Source organism: Simochromis diagramma, unplaced genomic scaffold (assembly GCF_900408965.1).
Source record: "Simochromis diagramma unplaced genomic scaffold, fSimDia1.1 OVJJ01000740.1, whole genome shotgun sequence".
Lineage (NCBI taxonomy): Eukaryota > Metazoa > Chordata > Actinopteri > Cichliformes > Cichlidae > Simochromis > Simochromis diagramma.
Window position 1 is genome coordinate 561,734 of NW_024387541.1, and position 27,973 is coordinate 589,706.

The following is a 27,973-nucleotide window of genomic DNA, read 5'->3' on the forward strand; positions in this document are numbered from 1 at the left end:
TCTAATAGGGTGATATGGTACTACAAGGTCATTAAGATAGATGGGGCCGATTATTTAAGACCTGTATGTGAGGAGCAGGATTTTGAATTCAATTCTGGATTTAACAGGAAGCCAATGAAGGAAGCCAGTCTCAGACCAACAGAATAGACCCAGCAGAAAGAAGCTACTTCCATTAGGAGTTTTCACGGCCTCTGAGGATTTCCCAGTTTTTATCCATCTATTGGTATCAAGACTGCATCTGTGGAGGATTTCTGCCACAGAGGTACTAATTCACAGTCTGTTTCTGTGGGCAACAGGATGACTGTGACCTCCGACACTGCTGTCTCATTACAAATCCACACAAACATGATGTCTATATTTATACATTATGAGTTTTCCCTAAAATCACAATGTTTCTAACTTGAGCCAAACTGGTGGATCTGAAAATCCATCTAAACAAATGAGTCCAACTTCACCCAAAAGAGCATCAGTGTACAAAGGTTTGCATCATCTATACAACAGTATAAATGTGACAATATGTTTCATATTTTTGAGTCTCATGGGTCTGTTTATGAAAAGTAATCAGGTCTCAACCCAGCAAAGTTGTTCAGGATGTTTTGCTGGTGTCAAAGGTCAAAGCAGTTTAAATCTGACCTGAACAGTGTGTCATGTTAAAGAAAAGTTGAAGAGGTTGTCAAACTTCTCAGTGCAGGATCAGAGAGAGAGAAATACCTGAGACGTTAACAGTTTGTACAATCTGTTAAACTGGGTAAGATTGGTTTACAAACTAAAGAAATGTCAGCCAAAGAGATGATTTTTATACAAAGTGTTTTCCAGTGGACTGTACTTAAAGAAGAAACAGTCACATGAAGTTAATAAACAATCACACCAACATAAAATAGTTAATTTGCCAAACCTGAAGCTCCAACACTCACTGACTCTGAGATCAGAAATTCATGTGTTTGTAACACAGTTTGACTTTGTGTCAGTAAATCTCATGAACAGCCTGAAGATGAATAAGCTGTAGTTCAGAGTCACTGACAGCACAGACACACACTGTTGGTCCGAGTCTGAACATGATGATCAGCAGAGTCGACTGCTGGATGTTCAGGAGAGTTTCTGTCTGTCCTCAGATCGTCCGACTCACAGTTCATCTCTGTGTCCTCCTGTCTGACCTGCAGGTGAGAAACAGCTGTGAGGTGTCCTCTTCTAGTTCAGCAGATTAGATGAAAAAATCATTCATAATCTTTATAAAGTGAGAAAATGTTAATGTTGATTTTTCTGCTTTTTATTTAAAAACATGATCTGAATCTTGCTTTCACCATAAAAAAAAATCATAATTCTTTTCAAATACACAGGTCTAACAGCTGCTTCGGGGTCAGAGGTCATGTTGGGTTGATCCAGCTGTTCTTTATAATTTGACCTGTTTGGCTGCAGACTGTGAGAGCTCATTAAAACATGTCTGAGACTTTTGGAAGGTCAAATCCTCGACTCTCTGAAAACGTGTTTGTTTACTATGAGGCTGAAACATCTGAACCTGTGATTCAGTGACAACAGCTCTGTCACACCAAACACTGTGTACACAGTTTACTACTTTATATACGAAGCACTTCAAACAGTGCAATATATCAATACCATGCAATATATAATACTATATACCAAACATCATACTTACAGTTTGATATAATTGTTCAAAACAACCAAACATCTAAAATAAAACTGACTTTTTAGGTTTCTGCACTAAATAAATATCCAAAAACATTTTGACTGGTTAAAATCACGTTTGCAGAAGATTTGGTGGTTTCCTGGTGTAGAGTTACTAGAGTTAGAATAGAGTTAATATTCCTTCTTTAATAATCCTTTGTTGTGCTCACTGCTTGTTTTATTCCTGTGTTTGATGATCAGAGTCTCTGTAAGTCATGAGTGTCGATGAACGATCAAATGAGAAACTCCAGGAAGTGCTGAGTGGACTGTGCCATGGGGGAAATATGATGTTGTTTATGTTTAATATTTATGCTGTTCAGCTTACATTTGAGTTATTCTGGATTTGATTAATTGACCTGTTAACATACACCAGGTCACCAGTGCATTACTTAAAGCTTTAGCAACATGCTAATTAAACATATGTTCAAGAAATAGAAAATATTAACTTCATCTGATCCAACATTCAGATTATTTTAAATGTGCGAGTCTGTAATCTCAGTGACTAACAGAGAGCCTGAGTGTAAATGTGATCAGATGAAGTGTGAGGTTGTGAGAAAGTCTCTGACTGCATTCATAGATGTGTCCTTTCAGCTGCTCGCTCTGATCCAACCTTTGGTCTCTAAGAAGAGGCTTCAGGGAGACGTTTGCTATGTTGGACTGTAGGACCATCAGAAATGTGTGCAGTAACAAAACAGGCAGCACTGAAAGCAGCTCTAAGTGTTTGTGTTGTTCAATGATTTGTGCACAACAACAACAATGGGACCTCTCTCATCCATCAGTCACCATGTGGACATTTTTCTGACACACTTTGAAGCTGATGGACGTTTTGTGTCTGCACTAAGTACGTTTTCAGCAGCTATGGCACCGGCAGGATTCACTTTCACAGACTCACAACCACCAGCTTCACCCCTCCCCTCCCCCTCCAGCTGTAGGCTTTAACATTGAGTTTCCCCACACATGTTTACAGACGAGTTAGAGAGCAAGAGAAGAAGAGACGGATTCATAAATGTCTTTGTTTCTGCTCTAACCAAACAATGCTGCTCTACAACTCTAGACTACCAGCCACAAAGACAACAGCTGGAGAAACATCTGTCTACCTCTGACATCCACCAGCTCATCCATACAACAAACACACATCAACAACCAGGAAGCAGCTTCACCTCTGATCACACACACACACTCAACTCTACTCACTCACCTGGAGGAACAACAACCAGTTTGATGAAGCTGTGTTTGAATGAGCGTGCTTCTTCCATGAGGAAACGACACTCGTATGTTCCAGCATCATTAATGGTCACATCCTTCAGAATCAAAGACACGTCTCCATCCTTCATCTCTTTGTCCTGCAGATCCACCCGGTTCTTAAAAGATGGATGCTGGTCATCTAGAATAATATCACAACCAACTCGGAAAAGAACATTTCCTGACTTCAGGTCAGCTCTCTCCCACTCTAGAGTGAAGATGTTGTTGTTTGGAGCTCGACATGGCAGAATTACATCCTGTCCAGACTCAGCTGTGATGGTTTTCTGATCTGAAAGATGAAACAACACAGAGCAGAGAGAGGTTAAAGGTCAAAGTGCAGTTATGATCAGAATGATTGACTTTAAATATTTTGTTTATTTCCTTTGACATTTGAGGGTTTTTTTTTTTCATTTTATTTTCAGTTACAGCAGCATGTTAATAGCAAAACTTTGAACATACAGTAGTTTGCTGTTCAGTTTTTACAATACCCCAAAAGATAGCAGAAAGAAAACAAACAAACAAACTAAAGAAACCCCTACAAAACAAAAAACAAACAAACAACAAACACAAAAATAAAATGGATGGATGGTATCTGGTCATGACAATGTGGTCATTTTAAATGTTTCCATGTACATTAGAAAAGGCTGCCATGCCTCAAGAAATTTGGTGGTTGAACCTACCAGTGTATATCTCATCTTTTCTAAGTGCAAAAACTTCATGAGCTCTGCAAGCCACTGTTCATGTGTGGGAGGAGCTTCCTGCTTCCATCTTAAAAGTATAAGGCGCCTTGCAATGAGTGAAGCAAAGGCAATAGAATTTGAATAGTATTTTGGCAAAGTGATGTTTTGAAGTATCACCCCAAAGATTAGAGCAGAGGGATCATAATTAACGTTATATATCTCTGAAAAGGTGTTAAATATACCCATATGGAAAAGAAATAGAAAACACTTATAAGATGTGGCCGACTTCATACAGTCAGTCATATAAGGCTTATATGATTTACTCATGAAAGTGGCCACTTTCTCATTACTTTCTTATATTGTTTTAGTAAATATCCAAAACATACAAGTTTCATTTATATAATTTTCAAGGGATCTTAATCTGTTTTCACTCTTGTATGCTTTTCATAAAAGCTTCACACAAGACAGATACAAACTTTATAAGATTGATATGCATCTTTTCCATATGGGTAGACACCCAATAGTTATGAAGATTGGGGCATGTCCAAAAACTATGAAGGAGTGAACCTGTTTCTGCTTTACATCTGTTACACAGGGGGTCAGCCCATGTCTGGCACATGTAGAAGAAGAGTGTACCCTATGGAGAAAACATAGAGCTCATCTGTTAAAGTCATCCCAAGGTCTTTCTCCCACTGAGCTTTAAGGATGGAGAGAGAAGGAGATTGAAGATCTAATAATATAGCACACGTTTCTTTAATCGCCCCTCTCTTATGAGTGTTTATATTAATAATTTTATCCAAAGAAGTTTCCTCAGGTACTTCTGGAAATGAAGGAAATCGACTCTTTACAAAGTGGTGAACTTGTAAATAGCGGAAAAAATGTTTGCGAGGAACATTAAACTGCTTCAGGAGCTGCGTGAATGAGAAAAATTCCATCTGCAAAAAGGTCTTTGATATTTCTAAGTCCATTACCTTCCCATATTTTAAAGGCAGAATCCATCATGGAGGGTGGGAACATATGATTTGAGCTGATAGGTGCTTTAATTGACATTAAGTGTAACCCAAACCTTACATTGCACCCAGATTCTGAGCGAGTCATACAACAAAGGGTTACATTTAGAGGTGTACAGTTCTAATGGGAGAGCTGAACTCAACAAAGCTGATACGCACATTTTGCCACAATTGGATGAGTCAATTTGGAGCCAAGCTGGAGTCTCTGTGGTAAAATTATTGATCCAGCATATTTCGAATATTTGCTGCCCAATAATAAGACTGAAACATTGGCAAGGCTAATCCACCCATTGGCCTAGTCCTCTGCATGAAATCTTTACGAATTCATGGACTTTTGCCGTTCCAAATAAATGCAGGGATATGCTTATTCAGTGTTATAAAGGCTCTGACATATACAGCAGGAGATCGTCAGCATATAAGGATATTTTGTGCTCCTGGTCAGCTCTGAAGATGCCCTTAATGCAACTGTCAGCTCGCAGTTTAATCGCCAATGGTTCAATTGATAACGCAAAAGGAGAGGGGATAAGGGACATCCTTGTCTCGTACCACGGAGAAGTGGGAAATAAGAAGAGAATAACAAATTTGTTCTAACACGTGCCATAGGTGAGGAGTCAAGTAACTGAATCCATGAAATGAAATTAGGGCCAAATCCAAATTTATTTAGAGTATAAAACAGATAATCCAGCTCCACCCGTTCGAATGCTTTCTCAGCATCGAGTAATAAGGCAATTTAAGGGGCTGTAGTTGACTGTGATTCACTTTCACAGACTCACCACCAGCTTCACCCCTCCCCTCCCCCTCCAGCTGTAGGCTTTAACATTGAGTTTCCCCACACATGTTTACAGACGAGTTAGAGAGCAAGAGAAGAAGAGACGGATTCATAAATGTCTTTGTTTCTGCTCTAACCAAACAATGCTGCTCTACAACTCTAGACTACCAGCCACAAAGACAACAGCTGGAGAAACATCTGTCTACCTCTGACATCCACCAGCTCATCCATACAACAAACATCAACAACCAGGAAGCAGCTTCACCTCTGATCACACACACACTCAACTCTACTCACCTGTAACAATCAGGTTGAGGCTGCTGATTAACTTCCATGAGCGAGTTTCTTCCATGAAGAAACGACACTCGTATGTTCCAGCGTCATTAATCGTCACATCCTTCAGAATCAAAGACACGTCTCCATCCTTCATCTGTCTGTCCTGCAGATCCACCCGGTTCTTAAAAGATGGATGCTGGTGTGTTGAATCAGAGAGACCATCCTGGTACAAAAGCACATAATCATCTCCCAGGTCAGATCTCTCCCACTTTATTACTCTAATGTTGTTGTTTGGAGCTCGACATGTCAGAATGACGTCCTGTCCAGACTCAGCTGTGATGTTTTTCTGCTCTGAAAGAGGAAACAACACTTTGACATTTGAGTTTTTAGTCATGTTGGATTTAATGAACCTCTGAACATCCAGCAGGTCACCAGTGACCCACTGAGGGGGAATTTTAACCTCATGCTAAACATGCAAAGTGTCAGAAACTACAAGATGTTAGCTTCCACAGAACAACAACATGTGCTGATAATAAGTGAACGTGTGAGAGAAAGCAGCCTCTCATTATAAGACACTGTGAGTCTCTGCATGCTGCCTTTATGGAGCTACAGCTGTTTGTATACACTGAACAAAAAGCTTTGTAGCTGCATCCTGACTCCTGACACTACAACACATCACACTGGCACACACATTACACTTCTCTGTCTCTGTCACAGCTGGATTACAGATGTTAAGTGTCCACCCAGCCTGGTGTCTCCTTCACACACAGACAAACTGAATCCAGATGAAAATAATCCTCCTGTACTTCTTGTTATCTCAGAGAGAAACTCAGTTTAGTTCAATCTCACCTGCAGAGACGAAGACAAGGACAAACAGCAAAGTGCAGCAGAGCAGCGCAGTGCCAGCAGCCATCTCTGTGTCAGTATTTGTGCTGATCCGACTCTTAGTTTGTAATAAAGCTGAAAGTCTGCTTTGAAGAACAGATCTGACTTTCAGCAGCTCACTCTTACCCTGTAGTTTGTGGTTCATTTAAGAACCTTGGAAACCTTGGCTGTTTAGTTGAATCAACAGGTATTATCAGGCTGACGTCAGCATGATGTCATAAACACGCGATAAAACATCAGAGTTTTAGTACAGCCTCTTGTTCTCTCCTGTAGTCTGAGTGTAGCCATTATAACAGTGAGACAGCACTGCCACCATGAGGTCAAACTGGAGCGTTGCAGGTAATAATTCTCATCCTGAACACTGTTGGAACATCAGACCTCCTCACGCTGTGAACTCATTGTTATTCTAAATATTTCTAGTTTCACTTTGACCCAAACCCTAACCCTGAAATGGGCTGTACAGCTTTTATACTTTGACAATGACAAAATATTATTATCTTCTCCCAAATCCAACGTGGCAGTCTGCTGCGAATCCTCCCCGTCCACATCCGACCTCACCTGGTATCTGCTCCTCCTGGAATCAGAAACACATGGACACAAAAACACATCCTGCCTTGATTATCTAATGTTATGCTTCAGCTTATTCTAAGGCCCAGTTCAGGACGTCATGTTTGGACTTCCTGACCCAGAGACTTATAGAAAACAATTATCAGTGTATGTGTAAAAATCCTCTGCACTCTGCGTGTACCTGCAATATTTCAGATCCAGACAATATCGCTGAATGAATCTGTTAACTCTGAAAACACAGAGTCAACTCATTTATGAGCACATTTACATTATGTATATATTCATTTAATAAAACAGCTTTATTTAATTATTTTTAGAAACAATTTATAATTTTGCCTTTCACACCTATTTTCCGTGTGAACAAAAGAAGTTTCAGCTGTTATCAGGTTCCTCTCCTGTCTCGCTTGTGGAGTGTATGTAGACGACCCACGAACAGACATAGGCAGAGAGATGGAACTTGAAACCAAAAGCGAGCCTTTATTTGGCTGGTGACAGGAGAGCTAAGAAACCTATGAACAACTATGACATACTGTGATAATATGAGGGCACTATGACACACACTATGACTCTGTGACTATGAGGACATGGGGGTGGGAACACAGACGAAGCAACAATGAACAAAGGGAGACAGAAGACTTACATACACATATGAGGTGATGGGGAGGCACCTGGGAAAAAAGCTGACACAAATGGACATAATGACATCACATGGGGAAGAGTAAAACTAAACACATTGGCTGTGTCCAAATCAATGAATGTAGAAAACATGGACGACGCGACAGCGCCTCCTCCCATTGTGCAAAAATGAAGCCAAACAACCTGCCTGCTGCACAGCTGGTTTAAGGCACTAAGAGGCACATACCTCCCTCTAGTGGTCACATTAAGTTCAAACATAGAAAAAGTGTTGGCTACCTATAACATAGTCCTGGGATCACTTCCGGGCCATTCACCCCCCCCCCCCCCCCCCCCTCACACATTGATCCATGTGACCTCAGTAACTCAGTTGACAGCAGGGTGGGTCAGCCACTCTCAGGACCTCCGCCAGCATCACAACCTCACTGGGAGTTAAACACCCGAGACTCTCCATCAGCTTTCAGAACTGAAGAGGTGAAGCGCAGTTTGCTTGTTAACGTGTTGACGCCGTCCAGCCCCACGCACGGGGCGATCCGCGGTAGCTCGTTAACGGAGATTTGCCGTGTTGTGGCATTAACGTCATTTTAACGAGATTAACGCTGACAGCACTAGTGGGAACACAACGAATATGACTGCACATTTACTCTGACATCATCCTCGTGCAAAGACAAGTGGAAGCAGACAAAAACAACAAGCACGCATGCTACAAACTTACCCGAGTCATTTAGACAGCCGTTAGCACAGGATTCTCCTTATGGGGACCTGATATGTTTAATATGCTGCTGAGAATATAGCCCAGAAGAAGCATCTAGTAGAGCTTTTATTTTGGAAAGAGACATTTCTCTGTAATAAACTCTCTTTTCCAAAGATGAGTGATTTCTCCATCAGATAGATTTATTTTATTACTTTGTTGTTTCAGCAACATTAAATTTAAAAACTGTACTTTTGAGTTAAAAAATATATATTTATAATTTTAATAAATGACAAATTAAAAAGGCATGAACATTTTTTTGTATCGAAAAAATATCGAACCGTGACACCAAAGTACCGAACTGTGAATTTTGTGTATCGTTGCACCCCTAATATATATATATATATATATAAAAATTTTTTGGGGGGTGGTTTTGGTTGTGTTTTTCAGGATTTATGTTCTAAAACATCTGCAGCTCCATGACACTGAAACAAACCAATTACCATGCAGTACAGCAATTTTACATTTTTTTCACATTTAATAATCACTTTTTAATTTAGAGTCCAGTGCGTATGATTGAAAAAAACTGCTGTTTCAACTGGTCAGTTTCAGTCTTCTGACTCTCCACCTTTGCTTCATGCTCTAATGCAAGTGCAAAATGAACTGTGCAAGATCTTCTTCCTTCCGCCATCAATTTCTCTGGAAATTACAGCAATATTGTCATGTCACAAATTACCATTAAGCATAGTCTCACTACCCGACCCAACACTTTACCTTGGATCTTCTTTTCAGACGTAGTATGTGTGTCTGTGCAAACCTGAGCTTTTTATACCATGACAGAAAGAGGAGTGAATGAGTACTTACTTACTAAAGTACTTACTTACTTCCCCACCTCAAAAACGCAAGTGTGCCCTCCCCCAAAGGGGAGCCGTGATTCAGTAATCCTATGATAACTGAGGGCATAAGTAATTCTAGTAAATCAGTGACTAATGCAATCTTTATGACTTCAAGATTCAAGGAAAACAACAAAGTAACTATCAGTGATTGTTAACTGACAGTAAATCAGGTCAACGTGTTCATTCTAAATAAAAGCAGTTTAGATGAAAACAAAGCTTGAAAATAACACAGGCTGAAAATATTCACAGCTCTGTTGCACAGTAAACGGAGGCATAAAGGGGATGATATGATAGTTCTATAAATCTTCTAACATGGTGGAATCAACATGTTGTTTAGTTTATGTTCAAGGGCAGTGTGAGTACCAGTCAAATGTAGTGTGGACGGGGTTGTTGGAGTGCAGTCTGCTCGTGGTCTGATCTGTGGAAAAAGAACAAAGAAAACTGCAATGATCTCCATTCAGTCACTGAAAACATAACAGCATCTGTGTCATCTGCAAACGTCAATGATTTTTCTACCTGCAGACAGAAAAATAAATCAGTGAGCCGACACAAAGTATAAATAAATGTAACTCTAGAAACATGGATGAAAACAAGAGAGGACAAAGCAGAAAGAAGAACAGAACACTGAATGTTGTTTAAGTCAGACTCTGAGGTGAGGTTAAGGTTCTTCTCACCATGTTGGACTAAGTTTAAAGAAGTGACTATTTTACTGTGGACAGGCTCAATTCTCTAACAATATACTACACTCTGCTTTTTAACATGACCACAGAAAGAAAAGGCAAATAAAGGAAACATGTTATAAAGCACACAATCTGATCTATTAACTAAAAAGAGAGAAATTATGTTCATGATAATTGGACTCAAATGCAGGACGCATTGGTTTTACAGTATTTTTTATCAAGTTTAGCCAGAATGTGTAATGGGGAGGGCAAGGAGGTCTCTGAGTTTACAGAGGAGAGGACAGTCCAACAGGCACATGGGTGAAGATCCAAGCAGAGGGGAAGAAGCAATGTAAGACCAGAGGTAAGCATGAGGAGCATCAGCAGCAGGTAAATACAAAAAAACAGAGATTCAGAGGCCTGAGCAACTGCACCACTGAAACAATCAGTGAGGAAGTGATTGTCAGTGAATCACACCTGCAGTAATGTCAGTGCGGCACATGTGTAAAGCTTAACTCATTTTAAATACTTTATATTGTGTTCAGTTTACAGTAATGCATCATTTTCTGTGACAGAACCACGGATCTCTAAACAGCTTTCAATTAGCTCAGAAAAAAGGCGGATTTAAAAAGGAAAAATGCCACAGCTCAATTTACCCGTGGCATATTAAAGTGTTTGTGCTACTTTATGTAATTTTTATGTCATTCTTAGAAGGCAAGTTTTAATTATGCCAAATATTACTCTTTTTTTGCGCTTTGGTTATTATTAGTATTTTTGCTCTGAGTTATTATAGGAATTCCATAATCAAAGGCAATTACTTCCTCAGTGCCAGAAACTTCCAGATATGTTCTTTCACAGCTGCTTAAACATCTGTATCTGAGCACACATTTTGATATTTGTCCTCTAAGCTCTGGTCAGTTGGTGGAAACACACATGCTCATGTTTTACTATCAGTTGACAATCATTGATACTCACTTGTTCTTCTCCTTGTACTGCATCTGAAGTCATAAAGATTACATTAGTCACTGATTCACTAGAATAAGGTTGAATCTAATGCTACAGTGACCTCCCCTCTGTACTGTGTAATATAAAAGTCAGTCAGGTTTGCAGATGACACACAGATACTGTTGAGTTTTCACTGACAGAATGGAGATCACGCTGAAGTTCTCGCTGTTGCTTCTGGTCTGCTCTGTTTCCACAAATCAGACAGAGGCAGATAATGAAATTCTTGACCAGCAGATTTCAAACCAGCAACCCTGTCCACAGGAAATCCATGCTGTGCTCAGAGAGCTGACTGCCTCAGTGGCTGAACAGAAAGTGGAAATCAGGACCTTAAAACAAGAGAATAAAGGTACAGTATGATGTCAGGTAGTGAGAAAAATGACAGCATGAGGAAACCTTCATATGAGCCCCTGTTACAGAGATATCAATGTCACTTCATGAATCTATCACTAACGTTTCTCATTAATCTTTTTATTTTTATTATTTATTCATTATTTATTCAATAATCTAGCCTACTAAAAATGAAAAGATTCAAATGATGCAGATACATAAAATTCATATTGACTTATTTATGTTCTTTTCTGTCCATGTCATACCATACATACCATGTCGCAAAACTGAAAGACCTGGAAATGCAGAACGTTGAACTTCAGAGACAGAGGTCTGAAATTGACAAGCTTAAACAGCAACAAATAATAAATAAATAAATAAACTTTATTTATAAAGCACACTAAAAAAACAAGGGTATACCAAGGTGCTTGACAAAAATAAAATAGGAAAAGGGAGATGGGAGGGAAAAGAGAAAGGACCTGGCACGTATCAATTATAAAAACCATCATAAGATATAAAAGTAGTTCACAAGCATAAAAAATGTACCAGCGCACACAAGTGTTAACTGGGTGGAAAGGCAAGATTAAACAAATAAGTCTTAAGCCGTGATTTAAACAGTGGCATAGAGTCAGACGCCCGGATAGCGACAGGAAGGTTGTTCCATAAGACCGGGGCAGCTACAGCAAACGCGCGGTCACTGCGAGACTTCAGCCGAGAACGAGGTTGCTCCAGAAGAATTTGGGTAGCAGAGCTAAGTGCTCTGACAGGAGTGTGTAACCTGAGAAGCTCATTGAGGTAGCTCGGTGCCAAGTTATTAATGGTTTTGTAGGTGAAAAGTAATATTTTAAATTGAATACGGTATTTAATTGGAAGCCAGTGCAAGCCAGCAAGAACAGGAGTGATGGAAGAAAACTTCCTGCTACCTGTCAAAAGGCGTGCCGCCGCATTCTGGACAGTCTGCAATCTAACGAGAAGGGTGGAGGAAAGGCCAATGTAAAGAGCGTTGCAGTTCATATCCAGAATCTGATTCTTTTGGTTATTACCCAAAGCTCGTGACCATAGGTGAAGGTGGGGACAAACTGATAGGAAAGAGCTCCTGCCAGCCACACAGCCACCTGCGACAATCACAGACATTTATCTACCGGCTTGACTGGCGGCTGCAAAACATTGCAAGATAATCTTGGTCAGGTATTCTTCCAGTCCACAACTTTACCACGAGTGTTGTTATATCAATTTAATTGTCCCACAAGGGGAAACGTGGGTGTAACAGCAGCAAGAAAACACATATACAAACAAACAGGACACAAGACACAGAACAGAAACATACACAATTCTTACATATTTACATGAAGGACAATGGTTACCAAAAACTGAGTACCATACTGTTGTTAAATTAAATAAAAATAACTACAGATAAGAGGCAACCCTGGTTGTAGTGTGAATCGGTTGAGAAAACAGTGCACGATACAGCGCTGATGTAAACATCTGTGTTTGTAGGGAGCAGTTCTGATTGTACAGTCTGACAGCTGCAGGGAGGAAGGACCTGCGGAAACGCTCCTTCATGCATCGAGGATGCAGCAGTCTGTCACTGAAGCAGCTCTGCAGTTCAGCAACATCTACATGCATGGGGCGGGAGATAAACTGCTGCTGCAACATACAACACTGTAAAAAATGACAGATGTCACCACAGAGTCATAGAAGGTCTTTGAAAGCGCTCCATGGACTCCAAATGACCTCAGCCGCCTCAGCAGGTAGAGTCTGCTCTGACCCTTCCTGTAAAGAGCATCATCCCTGTACTTATACTTTTGTGTTGCTCTCTCATCACATCTTCATTATTCTCATCACTGCTTAAAACAACACACATCTTTTTTTAACTGTCCTTTCTCCAAAACAGAAAGTGGCATTACAGTTGTTTCAGGCTGAGAGACACAAAACACTCTTCGTATTATCATTCATATATCATCCACACAACTATTTTATTTCTTTTAGTCCACTGGGCAGGTGACCTGCAGAATCACGTCTGCCCCAGCTGGATACCTTTTCACACACACCGTGACTCACAATCACTTCATTCATCAGACTTCTTTTAAGTTTGCAGCAGGCAGCGCGACTGAGTATTGTGTCAAGATAAGTAGGAAGACCACGCTATAATGGACAGTTTAAGGAAAAGGTCAAATTTACAGGGAATCTTTTTGTTTTGTTTTTTGACAGAAAGATGAGAGTTTGATGTCTTTGAAGTCTGAGCTCTGACACATGTAGCTCAGTGACAGCACTGTCTCTCTCTGCCTCTCTGTCTACATGGCTGTGAACAAAAATATAAATGGGGTGGATCATAAATTTGATTAGTTTTGAAGTTGTACATCTCTGTTCCTTACATTTCATGTCATGCCCTTATTAACGTTTTATTTGTTGCTTTGACTGTTTTCGAAAAGAATATGCAGTGGGAATATAGAGGGAGATAAGTAGTGAAAGTTTTGTCTGGGCTGATTGTGCGTCGATCCATTGTTAATGCCTCAGGGCTCCAGTAGGTGGGTTCGCACGCCTCCTCCTTCACTCAATACAGACGAGTGAGAGTGAGAGCTGCGTGTCTGTGCCGCTCTTTCACCTCTCCTCACTATTTCCCCTGTTTAAGGGCACAACATAAACACTGAGGCATCTACAACACTGTCCCTCTGCCTCCACCATGGAGACAGTCTCCATGGTGATGAGTACAACTGGCAGCTGAAACTGTTGTGAACTTCTCCATGAGTCATATTTCCTGTTTCAGAGCTGCTGATTGGCTCTTTGGGCCCTTTACCTTCAGGAGGTCATGGACGAAGCACTGAAGTCGTTTATCACGTAAAAATATTTTTAGTTTATAATAATTTGATAGATAATAAAATATTAATAAAAACTGGAGGTTTTTTTAGAACTTAGATTTTAAGCTATTTATGCCTTTTTTGCTGCTCTTTTTTAAACTTATTCCCTTTAAACTGTATTTATTCTTTTTAAAATATATTGGTTGTTGCACTGTAGAGGCTGCTGAGGAACAGTATTTCGTTTCAGGCTGTGTATTTTAATGTAAGAAAACTCCAGACAGCTCTGGAGAAAGTTTCAGAGTAAAAGCCCTGGAGTGTTTTACATGTTATTCTGTTGGATTCAATCTGACGGAGCTGATTCATAAACACTTCACTGCCAGGTATCAGGTGACCTGCAGAGACTGATCCTACAAACACTCAGAAACAGAGTAAACCAAACTGCACCACAGTGATCAGACGAAACCTTCCTGACATGAACACAGCTCCTCAGTAAAAACTGTGAACCAGCAGAGAGACTACACCCAGCACCATACACCACCTCTCTGACACAGTACACCCTCGGGCAGGTGGTGTCCCCATAAACAGTCTGAGAAGCTCTGATTATTTACTATGTTCAAACAAACTGAGTGTCCACAAACGTCTGAGCTCACAGTGAGAGCTGCTGGCACAGTTTGGAGGTGTTCTGCCCCCTGCTGGACACACAGAGCTACAACATGAGGATCAGAGGAGGCTGGTGCTGCTTCACCTTTAGACACAAGAAGGAGGTCAAAAAATGTAGAAACAGAGATTGTTTTTAAACCTGTACAGGAGGAAATCCTGACGAACCAATCCACAGCCAGAAAAGAAGTCTAACTCTGTGCTGCTCCAATCAGGAATCAGCTCTGTTACTGTGTGAGTGTGTAAAGTCACAGAGTAGCTGGTTTCAAATGTATCTATAAAGTTTATTCACATTTTATTTAGGCTTCAAAAAACAGTCCAAGTTTATTTCTTTGGACTTTGTTCACTTAATGGATGTTTCCCTGCATTTCTATTTTCACACAGTTTATTTCTTACAGCAGGAAAACTGAACAGAATGTATGTAAGAGGTCAGAGTGAGGATGACGTCACTTAATACAGGAAACACATGTTTGTCTGTTTTGATGATGAAGGACTTCTTCAGCTCTGTAAACAGCTACACTTGAGAGGACAGAGGTGATTTCATGGATCAATAACAATGTGTTTATCAGCTTTCATCATCAGTGCAGACATGACGTCAGATCTATCAGAGTGAAGGCCGTCTCTCTGATGACGTCACAGAGCAGAGTCCTTCTGTCCAATAAAGGATCTCAGATCAGCTGCTGCCATCTTGTGGCCACAGTTGGTTACTGTCTCTGAAAGTTGTCTCATGTTTCCTGTTGTCCTGCTAACAAAGGCTGGAGCTCATCATGCTGAGAGGGCAGCAGCATTTTGTGGCTCTTCACACATGTTCATTATATTCTGATGATCCTGGATGGAGACAAACTACAGATAAGTGTGTTCAGCCCAACTAGTTTATCTCATTACAGCAGTTTGATGTTTCCCTTTGAATCCCCCTGAAGATCCTGACAGTGAAGCACGTACATAATACTCCAGCCTTTCAACTCTGAGCTTATTTAGTTCTATTAATACACTGAAATCTCATTTGTGTCATGAAGAAAGTCTTTAATCAAACAGAATTCAAAGAGCAGAAACATTTCATATATGGAGTTAAACATGAATCATTCTTTCAACAACATATTTATTGTTGTCATAAACAGACAAGAAGACAACAACAAACTGCTCCTCCCATTCAACACATGTCAGTCCATATCCCAGCAAACTAAATCATCTCCATTTACACATCAAATAGAAACATGAATCACTTGTAATGATTAGAAACTTGATAGAATTTCAAATCTAGTTTGGGGAGTCATTCAGTGAGAAACAGTGAAATGATTTTCCATGTGAAAAGGTGGACAGCAGAAACAGAAAGAAAGAGTGAAACTAAAAGAGAAACAAAGAGCTTTGGAACAACGAGGCAGCAGGAGGACAGCTGCAGTTTAACAGCTTCAACTCACTGACAGGAAACAACATTAGAAACATCATCATCCTCAACTCATCTGCTGCACTGACACTGACACCTTCAACGGACACACCTTCACTTTATCACCAGTGTTAATGTATGGAAACATCCTGTGAGTGAAAGTGTGTGTGAAGGTGTGTATGTGTGTGTTAGTATCAGGATCAGAGAACGACAGCTTTCCTCTGTTCCAGTCCAGATTCACTCTGATCCTCTGGAGCTTCTTCTGAACTGGGAGAGCAGTGAGAGCTGATGGTGAGAATGCTGTGTATTCACCTAAAAAGAACCGTATTCTCCATAATCCAGACAGTATGCGTCCCTTCCTCTGCACAGACTCTGCTGACACACCCAGTTCCCACCCTGTACTGTCTCCAACTTCAACATCCCAGCTGTGAGTCCCTGAGTTAAAGCCCTCAGAGCCCAGGACAGAGTTGTATAAATCAAACCTCTCTGGATTATCAGGAAGCTGCTGCCTCTCTCCTCCTCGTCTCACACTGGTCAGATCTTCAGACAGGATGAGTTTTGGATGAGCAGTGTTTGGGTCCAGAATGAGAGGAGTGTAGGAGACCATGTCCTTCATGTTGTTCCAGATGTTGAAGGTCAGGTTGCCCAGGTGTTTGGCCTGGTCTATCAGAGCTCCTGAGGGCAGCTGTGGATCATCCAGCAGGGGGCAGCGCTGGACTCTTTCCACTGCAGCCTTGTAGTTGTGCAGGAATGAGACGTCTTCAGCTCTCAGCTCCTCCTCTGTGGCTCTGACTGTGTCTGAAAGAGCTGCTATCTCTCTGCTCAGAGCCTCCATCTTCTCCTTCATCATCCCACTCTTCTGCTCCTCTTCCTCCCTCAGTGCAGCCAGCCTGGCCTCCTCTTCCTCTGCTAGAAACTGCTGAAGCTTCTTAAACTGCTCCTTAATCTGCCTCTCTGTGTGTCGGGCCTGGACCTTAATGTGTTCTGCTGTTTGATCAAACTTCACTTGAACTTCTTCACAAACCTTTAACTTCTTCTTTAAGGGCTCCAGAGTTTCCTGAAGTTCCGTCTTGTGTTGTTGTGCAGCTTCATCGATGGGTCTGAATCTGTGATTGGTGTGTTTTACTGAGTCTCTGCAGACGACACACACTGGCTGCTGATGGTCCAGACAGAAGAGTCTGAGTTTCTCAGAGTGCAGACTGCAGAGAGCCTCTGAAGCTCTCTGATCTCTCTCCTGTAAGAACGACTCACACAGGTTCTTTAAAGCCAGACTTAAAGGTGGTTCTTCCTTTGATGATCTTCTCTTACAAACTGGACACTCGTGTGTTGGTCTCTCTCTCCACCATCTCTTCAGACAGTCTTTACAGAAGCTGTGGCTACATGACAGAATAACAGGATCTCTGAAGACCTCCTGACAGACCGGACAGCAGAGATCCTCCTCTGATCTGGAAGCCATTGAGTCTGTGAGTGAAGCTGAAAACAGCAGACAGGAAGTACAGTCAGTCCTGGCTCCCCTCCCTCCTCTACCGCCTTCACTGAAACTTCCTTTGAGTCGTGTTTTTGCTCAAACTCACATTCAGTGTGTGGAGCGTCAGCAGCTTGAAGCAGCAGTGTTGGAGTTTTCCACTTTTCTCTCCTGTAGCTGGACTCACTCAGAGGAAGCTGCTAGTTTGGTCTGAGCTCAGTCTGATCGTCTGTGCGTCTCTCTGCACTGAGGACGAAGAACTTCCTGTTTCCTGGTTTGTTGCATTTGAGTGACGTGAGGGGAGGAGACAGATGTTGCTGTTTGACTTTTAACTAAGGTGTGTTTCAATCCTGCCTGCAGCTCAAAAGCTGTAAAACAGGTTTTGTGTCTTTTCACCTCCACAGGTCACAACTGAAACCTGTTGTGAAGTTTCTAAAAATAAAGTGTCACTCGGTGGTGCAGCTGTTTGTGAGCTTCTATTTTAGACTTTGTTCTGGTTCTTGTTCAGGTTCCCAGCCAGTGGGAGTGTAATGCAGTCACACACACACAGGTGGTGTTCAGGTGGATTCACTTAGTTACAGACAGTGGTGTTATTTCCTGTAACTAAGGGTGTGTTTCACTCCAAAGTTCAGACATTAACCTGCCAGAAGTTGTAAAAGTTACTGATAAAGAGCTTTTATCTCATTTCACCTGTTGTCCACAATCTCCTCGTGATTACCTCTGGAAAGCCCCGTGGCACAGCTCTCCATCCAGTGCAGCTTTATGGTCATTGCTGTTGTTTCCAGAATCTTCTCATGATGACCAGTAGGTCCCCAAACAGCATGACCTTTGACCTCAACCCCTGCCTGGGCGGTCAGCTATGGTCCCTACTTCTCGCTGGGTCTCTGAAGATTTCTCAGGAGATTCCACCCTTGGGATTCATTTCTTCCAGCAATGCTCTGCTGCACCTGCATCTCTCCCTAGAGGAAAAACTTCTATGGAAAACATGTCAACCATCATCAAACCAAAATTTCCTTTCAGCTCAGTGAACTTCATATCAAAAAATATAATTATTTCTTATTTATTAATTATATTATTGTTTATCACATTTTCACTTTCACTTATAGGCCATCAAAGTGTTTATTATCTTTACCCAAATAATTGGAGCAGAACTTGTTCCATATTCAGTTTTTTCAGCAAAACGTGTTTGAGAAAAGATTCATTCTAATATCTGGAGGAATAAATATATTTCAATAAATATTAACGTTAGCCTGCGACTTTGTTCAGTTTGAATTTGGCCCCACTGTGTATTTGAGTTTGACACCCCTGATCTAACCTCTCCTCTTCCTCACAGCTCTGATTTCTCTGAGGGAGATGTTGTGACTGTAATCTGTGAGGAGGACCAAAGCTTTTCTGATTGGACTGTGAGGAGAAACACCAGCAAACTGCAGAGGGCTGAGTGTGGAGATGGGCGGGGACAACAGCAACGTGATCAATCATGTTCAATCAGTACGCTGGTGCCTCATGACACCGGAGATTACTGGTGTGAGTCCAGTAATGGTGCCATCAGTAACCTGGTTAATATCACAGTCACTGGTGAGCTGATCACTCTCACTTTACTTCTTATTGCATCCACAAATTGAGCTGAACATGCAGGTACATAGATTCTGTGCTGTTCTTCACTGATCACCTGCCTGACTGACAGAGTGATGAAGGACTTCCCTCCCTCGGTGCTTCTTAATGTGTGAGGATATTCTCCATTACTGAGTTAAGACTTCCTTATTTAGATCTAAGCTCTGGATTATCTTGCACGTCTCGTGGCTCCCAAATGTCTCTTAAGTTATTATCATCTGTAGCCTCATACTTTAGCTTTACTTGGCAAATGTGAACACTTTGTGTGCTGACAAACCCTTTTGCATGTAGTGTTTTTATGAAAAGCCTCATAATTGCCTAATTTTGTGTTTTTGTTCTGTTACAAAAGCAGGCATTCTTACTGTTGTTTAATATTTTACTCAAACCTTTAAGTTTAATTCAACACAAAAAGCCCCACTGTAAACAAATCCACAGAACAGAACCAAACTCAGCAGCCAAACAGTTTGTCCTCAGTGCAGGTCGACATTCAGAAATATCAGCTGCCTCAGCTTGGATGGGCTGATGTGCTTTCTCCTTAGTATCTGCCCAGTTTTTGAGAAGACGCTCCAAAGGAACAGATGTTGCCACAATGCACAGTCTCCCCTCCATCACCTTCAACAGGTAGGGAAAGACTGTGGCCTTGGCCTCCCACCAGCTCTGTGGGCCTTCTCCTTGTTGGATGAGGGGCTCCTCAAGATAACATTTCATCTCCATCATAACATCAGCTGTAGTATTTCTCTTTGCAGCATCTCCTGTAGCTCTTTCATCAAAGAGGCTCCACACAGCAGACGTCTGTGGCTCCTCCTTCACTTGGCCCTGTAATGGTGGAGCTGGGTGGGAGTGCACTTTGCTGCTGCAGTTATTCTCTGAAGTGCCTCATCAGCAGCTCTGTTGTCACTGAATGCAAGCTTTTTAAATCTACCATCCAGTGATGCAGCTTCTGAGTGGACGGTGTTGAACTCCACACACAGAAATTTTTCGCACTCACTGCTAATTTTGTTTTACAGTGAAGCCACTCTGCTCTGCTAGTCCCAATATCTTTCACCTGCAGCAGATGCTGCTTCGTTTGCAGGTGTCAGTCATATTTCTGTGTTTTTGTGTCGCACTCTCCTCCACACTGCTGTCTGTCATCTCACAGGTATGATGTGCGGAGCGATGCTGAACTTCCAATCCCAGCGTTTCATGTTGCAGGATCAATTCCCATATGAAAATATCAATATGTAATTTGATTACATTTGTTTTTCATCATAAATATGACAGACAAAAGTAAATTCTTCAATTAGCGGGATGGTCTGCAATACCCTGTTAACAGGAACTACACTCACCACCTCTCATTCATGTGCGTGTTACGGCTCTGCAAGAGTGTGAGCCAATGAGAAACCAGAGGCACAAAACTTTAGACCACAAAACACACAATCTGATGTTGGTTTGTAAAGATGTTGCTGATGAGACTTTGTAGAAAGCAGCTGGTCTGAGTGATGTGATCAGAGTGCAGCAGATAATGTCTGACAGCAGTTTGAAGAGCAAATGGATTCTGTTCTGTTCTTCATCATCACCTACCTGACACCTCACAGCTGTTTCTCACCTGCAGGTCACACAGGAGGATCTGTTGGACTGAAGGTCAGCCTGTCAGTTCCTGCTGTGCTTCTTGTTGCTGCTGTTTTCTTGATGTAGAGAAAACAAAAACAACAAAAGAATCAGGATCCAGCCTCATGTTGAGCTGCAGCAAAATAAAATGTCTGAATCTTTTTAAATCTGCACTCTTAGTCTCCCGCTGGTGGTTTCAGCGTTGTCAGTGAACCTGGGGAACATGAGATGATGCTGGTAACAGATCAAAGGTAGTGAACAGCAGACAGGGATCAGCTGCAGGTTTAATACACGTCCTGAATTTGGTTTAGTTTGAAGTTTCTGTAAAATAAAACCAAACGTTGTGATTTGTCTCTTTATAAATAAAGTTGAATTGAATTTCTCTCTGAGCTCCTGCTTCTGTTGTCTGTCAGTGATTTTATCAGTTGGACATCAAGTAAAACTTTGGATAAAATGAAAACTGTTCACACAGTGTCTGTAAATCCACGGGTGAAAATAATACATGTAACATTCACACAAGTCCACGAGTGATTGAATGAAATGTGATCATGGAAAATAAATTCAAAACTATTCAAGACTTTTACCATTAACTGTCATTCTATTATGAAGTAACAGGAAGGTAATAACACTATAATATAATAATAATAAAGAAAATTAAAAAATATGGTGTAACAGAGCTCACTGCCTCACACTGTCGACAGCAGCATTTCTTTTTAACCTTATTTCATTTAAGGCTCAGACGATCATCTGTTTTCACTTAAAGTAGTCTAGCTCTGATATCACTTTAGCCTCTGGATGGAGGATTTGCTATGTTAGCTTATAGATAATAAACTCAACGTATTACAGACCAAAACCAAACACGTCCGTAGTATAAGACTGGATTGAACTCCCTTCACACCTGTCTCGACACAACAGTCAGGTCAGTCCCTTCCCTTTTAAGAAATCCACCTTAAATGTATTTTAAATGTAAGTGATGCAAAATGAATTTAATATTTTATCTTTAGTTTGTCAGGTAGCATCAGGTCAGATGGATGATGTTGGGTGAGATGGAGCAGACAGAGATGTCATCACAGCTGAGAGGAAGCAAAAGCCTCAACATCCAGGCTTAAAAGTGATGTAGGGAGCTAAAGCTAAAGCTCTGCTTTCTTTGTGTGCCTGTGCTAACAGCAACTAATGAGAAATGTGATGACAATTGTCCAGCTTTGTCCTTTTATATTCTACCAAATGTGAAGTGAACCTGTGGTTATACAGTATACGATAAGAGCATCTTTATTAGTCCCACATGTGGGAAATTTGTTTTGTTACAGCAGGAAGTGGACAGTGCAGTTACATAGCAAACATGAGAGAACCTGGAATAGAATAAGAAACTGTACACAACTGTACCCAATAGAATAGAATAGAATGATAGGATAAAAATAGAATACACATGCTGAGTACAACTGAGTACAAATACAACGTTGTCAGAAAAAGAGTGTTACACTTAGTCCTGTTGCACATGTGTGTGTTTGATCAGCTGCAAAGTCTTTGTGTGGAGTCTGACAGCAGAGGGGAGGAAATCTCTCCGTCCCACATCGTGGGTGCTGCAGCCACTGAAGGAGCTGCTCTGAAGTGCTGTAAAGGTTTGTGATGATAAATACAGGTTTCCAGCTCAGATCATACTGAGTTCATTATGACTGATATAAATATGTGATAGAAGAAGAATAAATCGAGTAAATTGTGATTGACAAACAGTTTTAAAGAGAAAGTTTGTTAGTTTAAATTGTGTGAAAGGTCAGAGATGGAGAGAACACCAGGCTGGGGCTGAATATCAGTGTATTACATGCAAATCTGATTGGATGACAGGACAGAGCATAAACTGAAGCTCGCATGGATGTTCTGGGTCTCCTGCCTCTGTGAGATCAGCAGGTCAAAGATTCAATAGCAAAACTTGGTTGTTCCAGCAGCGACGCCGAGGGCAGTGAGCTCTGAAACCCTCCCAGATGAAAACGTGCCCGATCGAGAGGTGATCTGCTGCTGATGGGTGACGAACCTACTCAGGTCTCCAGCTCTTATCAGAGGAGGCAGTGAAGACACCTGAGCTTCAAGGCAGTCAGGCTGGGCGAGTCTGTGATTACTTTTATCTAAGTACAATCTGAGTATTTTACCTGTAAGTAATCTTACAGTATTATGTTATATTGTGAGTCCTTTTTACAGATCTTCCTAGGTTGAGAATTAAACAGTACTAAATGTAACAAGCAGACAGCAGCACTGAAGTCATCAGTTTAATGGACACAGAGGAAGCTTTTCAAAGGCTTAAGAAGAAGAACATGATGCTAGAACATCACATTTTATAATATGACAGTAAAAATAACTCACAGAGATCATCTTCTATGTTTTCCTCCATAAGGGCGGCGAGCCTGGGTCCAGCTATTTGAGTGGTGTCTTGTTTTGGTGAAGCTTTTGAATTGCTTGGCCTTTGAGGCCTGCATGGAGCTCAGGCTGACACTAAGCACAGAAAAGGCCCACAGTGGGTGCACACACAGGATACAGATCTGTCAGGTCATGATCAACAACCACTGACCAAAGCCCACTGATCTCTGACCTCCCAGCCCATTCTTCCTTCAGTGGGCTGCTTTCAGTCATTATGCAAATGTTCTGTTTATAAGATTGAGGAAACCTGCAGTCAGCTGAGACTGAAGAAGTCACCTGGATGAGTGACGAAACGTTTCTCCCACAAAACGCTGCGTCCAGATGAACAGAATCAACTTTTGGAGATTTACTTACCTGGATGATTGAGCATCGAGACGTTTGGCAGCTGTAGCAGTCGTGGAAAATTCCCTCTGTGGCAGAAAATCTCACAGATGCAGTCTTGATACCAATAGATGGATAAAAACTGGAGGAAATCCTCAGAGGCCTTGAAAACTCCTAAATGGAAGTAGCTTCTTCTGCTGGGTCTATTCTGTTGGTCTGAGACTGGCTTCCCTGAATTCAAAATCCTGCTCCTCACATACAAGGTCTTAAATAATCAGGCCCCATCTTATCTTAATGACCTTGTAGTACCATATCACCCTATTAGAGCACTTCGCTCTCGCTCTGCAGGCCTACTTGTTGTTCCTAGAGTATTTAAAAGTAGAATGGGAGGGAGAGCCTTCAGTTTTCAGGTCCCTCTTCTGTGGAACCAGCTTCCAGTTTGGATTCAGGAGACAGACACTATCTCTACTTTCAAGATTAGGCTTAAAAGGGAGACAGAAACCCTTTTTCCTTGTTGATAAAGCATATAGTTAGCACTGGATCATCTCATCCAATGATGAAATTAGTTCTTTTTATTTTTGCCTGTCCTGATTGGTTCTTTAGTGGATCATCCATTTGATTGACCTTTGTTTGTTTGCAGAACCAGGAAAAGGGAGGAGACAAGACAAGATGTGGAAGAGAGCCAGAGATTAATAATAACTAATGATTAAATACAGAGGTGGTCACCTCTGTATTTATTTCACTCACCACGTGATCCCATCTGCCTGGACTGTCTCTCTGATCTGTTTAAAGCTTTAAACAGTGAAATCAACAACCAACGTGTCCCAGCTGTGTCCCAATTCATTACAAACTATCACAAAAAAGGAGGCAGACTTTAGAAACACTGAAATTTCTACAGTCTCCACTAAATCAGGGTCAGATGTGTGTGAAGGTCCAAGACGTTTGCTGGATGCGAATTATCATGTGCAATGCTCCAGTTTGACCTCACGGGGGCAGTGTTGTTTTACACTCAGACTGCAGGACATGACAACAGTGTTGGAGTGTGAAAGTAAAGCAGCTTTTCTCTCAGTGTGTGCAGAGGGATTTCTGATGACATCAAACTGTTTTGTGTGTCTGTTGTCACAGCAGCAGCATCAGTGACAGCAGCACACAAAAGCAACACAACAGCAGGTTCAGATACTCAGAGGAACAATTCATTTCAATGTGTGACCAGTTTGTAGTTTGTGTTTGAGTTCAGTTTAAAAACTTTTAAATACTGATCACAAGTTTCAAACAAACAACATAAGAACATAAGATGGAAACAAACAGAGTCCTTTTAACCAAAAACCAAAAAGGAGCAGCAGTATTGCTAACTTTTAAGTTAAGTCATCTGCTTTTGGGGATTTTTCTGTCTGTGGCATCTCTGTTCATGTACTTCTTTGAGAGCCCGTGGACTGGAGGCTGGAGCATAGTCGCCATCAACCGTCAGGTCAGCCTGAACCTTTGCATATTTGAATGTTGATTTGGCTAATGATGACTGAGTGCCTTGGGATCAAGTTACTAAGCAAATTTAGTCCATCATCTTCCTTGCTTATCAGGGGATGTCACTAACCAATTTTTAAGCAGGAGAGAAAAAATACTGTAGGACATGAAATGCTTTATTGACAAAAAACAAAGAAGAAACGCTGCCCCTGTAATCTTATTTACAATGTTTTATTTGGTTTAAAAGGTTTTGATGTTCAAATATTTATTTTCTTTAGTTGTTGGCCAATAATTGTGTGTGCCAGTCTCCAATGAGACCTTTACAAGTAGGTCTCAAAACAATATACTATGTCTATATATTTGCTGCAGGTAAAGAGATTACAAAACAGTAAAATAGTTCGACTGGTCTAAGATAAGTCCACACGCTTGCAGGGAATGTGTGAAAAGTTGGCCTGAATTTCCCATTATGTGTGGTTTACTGTATATTACTGGTCGTGATGTGTAGATTAGCCATGATGCTACCGATTAGCACTGGAGCTTAATTTGCCGTTGTGTGGAAACCTCGTTGCGCTTGTGGTGGATCTCCACCTGTACTGGGCTGTAATCCCGTGGATTCAGACTGGGAATCACATTTCTGTTTATGTTTATTCATCTATGCACTGTAAGAAGTGTCGGTGTTTCGAGTTTTGAAACCAGCCGGGCCCAATCACCATAATGCAGTGCGCCCTAAGAACACTGTGTACAAGTGTATGAAAGTGTTTTATAATTGCAGACAGATCATAAAGGCAGACTCACCAAAGCTGCCTAATTACTTTTAATCAAAGTGTTGTAATATGACATTTTAAAGAATTCTTCACTTGGTGGCCACTTACTCCACTTATTTGTTGTAACACAAAAGTCCCTCATAATTTGACCTCTGTGTGTATCACTGATCTGCAGAAATGATGCGAGGGGTTTTAGCACAAGAAACAAAACCAGAAAGAAATACGTAAACAAACAATTGAAAGGGCTGCAAAGTATTCAAAGCTGCATAAGCGAGCCTGGCGTGTTGCCTGAAGTCACTGTTACCCCAGCATGACGAAAAACATTGATATCAAGGACAGAAGAAACTGATGATGGTGCCCATGTGACTTTTCCCCTTAAGCCCAGCCCACTGGGAGACCAGCTTTTTTGTACTTTGTTTCTCCGTTTGTAAATCCCTCGTTATCAAATTTGACCGAGTTACACACTGTTTAGACTCAGTTTGGGCTGAAACTGGTTGACTTTTCCTAAACTGACCCAAAATACAACGACATGACTGGATTTAATATTTTCTGCTGTTGTACAGTGATGCAGACGTCGTACCTGACCTGTTTCGGGACCGTTTGGACTCGGTGTCTGTTCAGATGGATTTCAGATCCACCAGTTTGGCTAAAATGACAGAGCATTGGATTTTAGGAAAGTTGACAGTTGTGAAAACATTTCATACACAACTCACAAACATGATGTACACAAGCATGTTGTGTATCTGTAATGAGAACAGAACTGGGTCTCATGGTTCACACGAGACCCAGTTCAGGCTGAAGCCTTTATGGGGTGACATGATGTCATACATGTCCTGAAGTGGATTATGGGCATTCTGACGTCCTTAATCACTACAGCAGTGAAGGTCAGTGGACGAAACTGATGCTTTTTCCTCGGCCTGACCAAGCTTTACTCCAAACAATTCTCCCCTGTTAGAGGATCAGTTTTTTATGGACCTGACATGTGAAGCCTCCATCCACATCCCCGAACTGCTCCCCTTGCTCCACTTCTGCACTCATCTGAGTCCTGTGACCTTCTTTAACAGCTGTTCTTTGTGTTGTTGTTGGTTGCTCGGCTGTGCCCTTTTTAACCATGTTTGTGTTAACTTTGTTTTTTTACTTACTCTGGAAAAAAAAAGTTTGGTTTGTAAAGACAAAGAAAATGAGTGAAATCTCTCTGAGGATCCTCCGCGTCACTGTGACACGTGCTCGTATGTGCACATCCTTTACTTTTAATAAGACGTTTCAACATGCAGACGTTAATCTAACACAGTAACAGCTGCCTTTGCTTTCAGATCCAGCTCATCCGAGTTCACTGACAGAGACAAAGTTTGGTGCTGCGATAACGACTCTGAGCCGATGAAGCTCTGACTTGACTCGTAACCTCTCCCTCCCATGTACAACCTCCCAGCAGCAACTATGAAGACACGTCTCCTGACAGTGACACTCTTAAAGATACACATTCAAGATTCAAGAGCTTTATGTCAGCTACAGCATAGACACAGTATACAGCTTACCACATGGTTCATTATAAGGTATTACAAAAGATATCTCTCTCCAAGAGTTAAAAATCTCAAAATTACAAATACATACATACTAGACTTTTGATTGCTGCTGCTGCTGCCTCACCGTTAGTAAATCTGACCACTAAATCTTCCTGCTTCTCTTAGAGCACACAGGTAACGGCGCCCGAGCAGAGGGTGTGTCTGCCAACTGATGAAGCCTCGTCTACAGCATGATTACAATCTGCTCCGGGCAGCTGGCGAGGTCCTGTTTGCTGTTGCCTCCTTTAGAAGATTAATAAGAGACCAGAAACTTTTCTCAAACACAATCGTCTTTGAAGTGTGTTTTATCCTTTTTTCTAGGGTCCATTAGAGTGACGTGGATACAAAGTTTCTGTTAGGAGAATAAAGGTTTTAGTAAAACAGTGTGAAGTTGACAGTTTGATTACGCTGCTCAACTGATTTCCTGCTCTTTGTATGGTTGGTCACACTATTAAATGTTTCAGATCAGGAGCTTGTAGCTTTGGTTTGTTCCCTCTAATAACAAACATCTTCATTTTACAAACTTCAGTTGTGTTTTCTTTGTTTATATTTAAATGTGTTTGATCTGAAACATTTAATGTGGGGACAAAACCTATACAGCAACCAGGGAAGAAAACAAACTCCTGTTTCA

At 41.2% G+C, this 27,973-nt stretch overlaps 2 protein-coding genes across 2 annotated transcripts; both read right to left on the reverse strand.

The window, feature by feature from the left end:
- Window positions 1–269: 269 nt before the first annotated feature.
- Window positions 270–7,357, reverse strand: LOC120727393 (matrix remodeling-associated protein 8-like). Its single transcript, XM_040021628.1, has 4 exons — window positions 6,510–7,357; window positions 5,682–6,011; window positions 2,882–3,214; window positions 270–1,154 (listed from the first exon to the last, which is right to left on the reverse strand). The coding sequence occupies exons 1-4, from the start codon at window positions 6,688–6,690 to the stop codon at window positions 1,123–1,125; spliced, it is 876 nt and encodes a 291-aa protein (XP_039877562.1). The 5' UTR covers window positions 6,691–7,357; the 3' UTR covers window positions 270–1,122.
- Window positions 7,358–16,155: 8,798 nt separating this feature from the next.
- LOC120727389 (nuclear factor 7, ovary-like) lies at window positions 16,156–17,926 on the reverse strand. The gene is made up of 2 exons (XM_040021624.1): window positions 17,737–17,926; window positions 16,156–17,635 (listed from the first exon to the last, which is right to left on the reverse strand). Exon 2 carries the CDS (start codon window positions 17,616–17,618, stop codon window positions 16,230–16,232), a length of 1,389 nt encoding a protein of 462 aa, XP_039877558.1. The 5' UTR covers window positions 17,619–17,635; window positions 17,737–17,926; the 3' UTR covers window positions 16,156–16,229.
- Window positions 17,927–27,973: the final 10,047 nt, after the last annotated feature.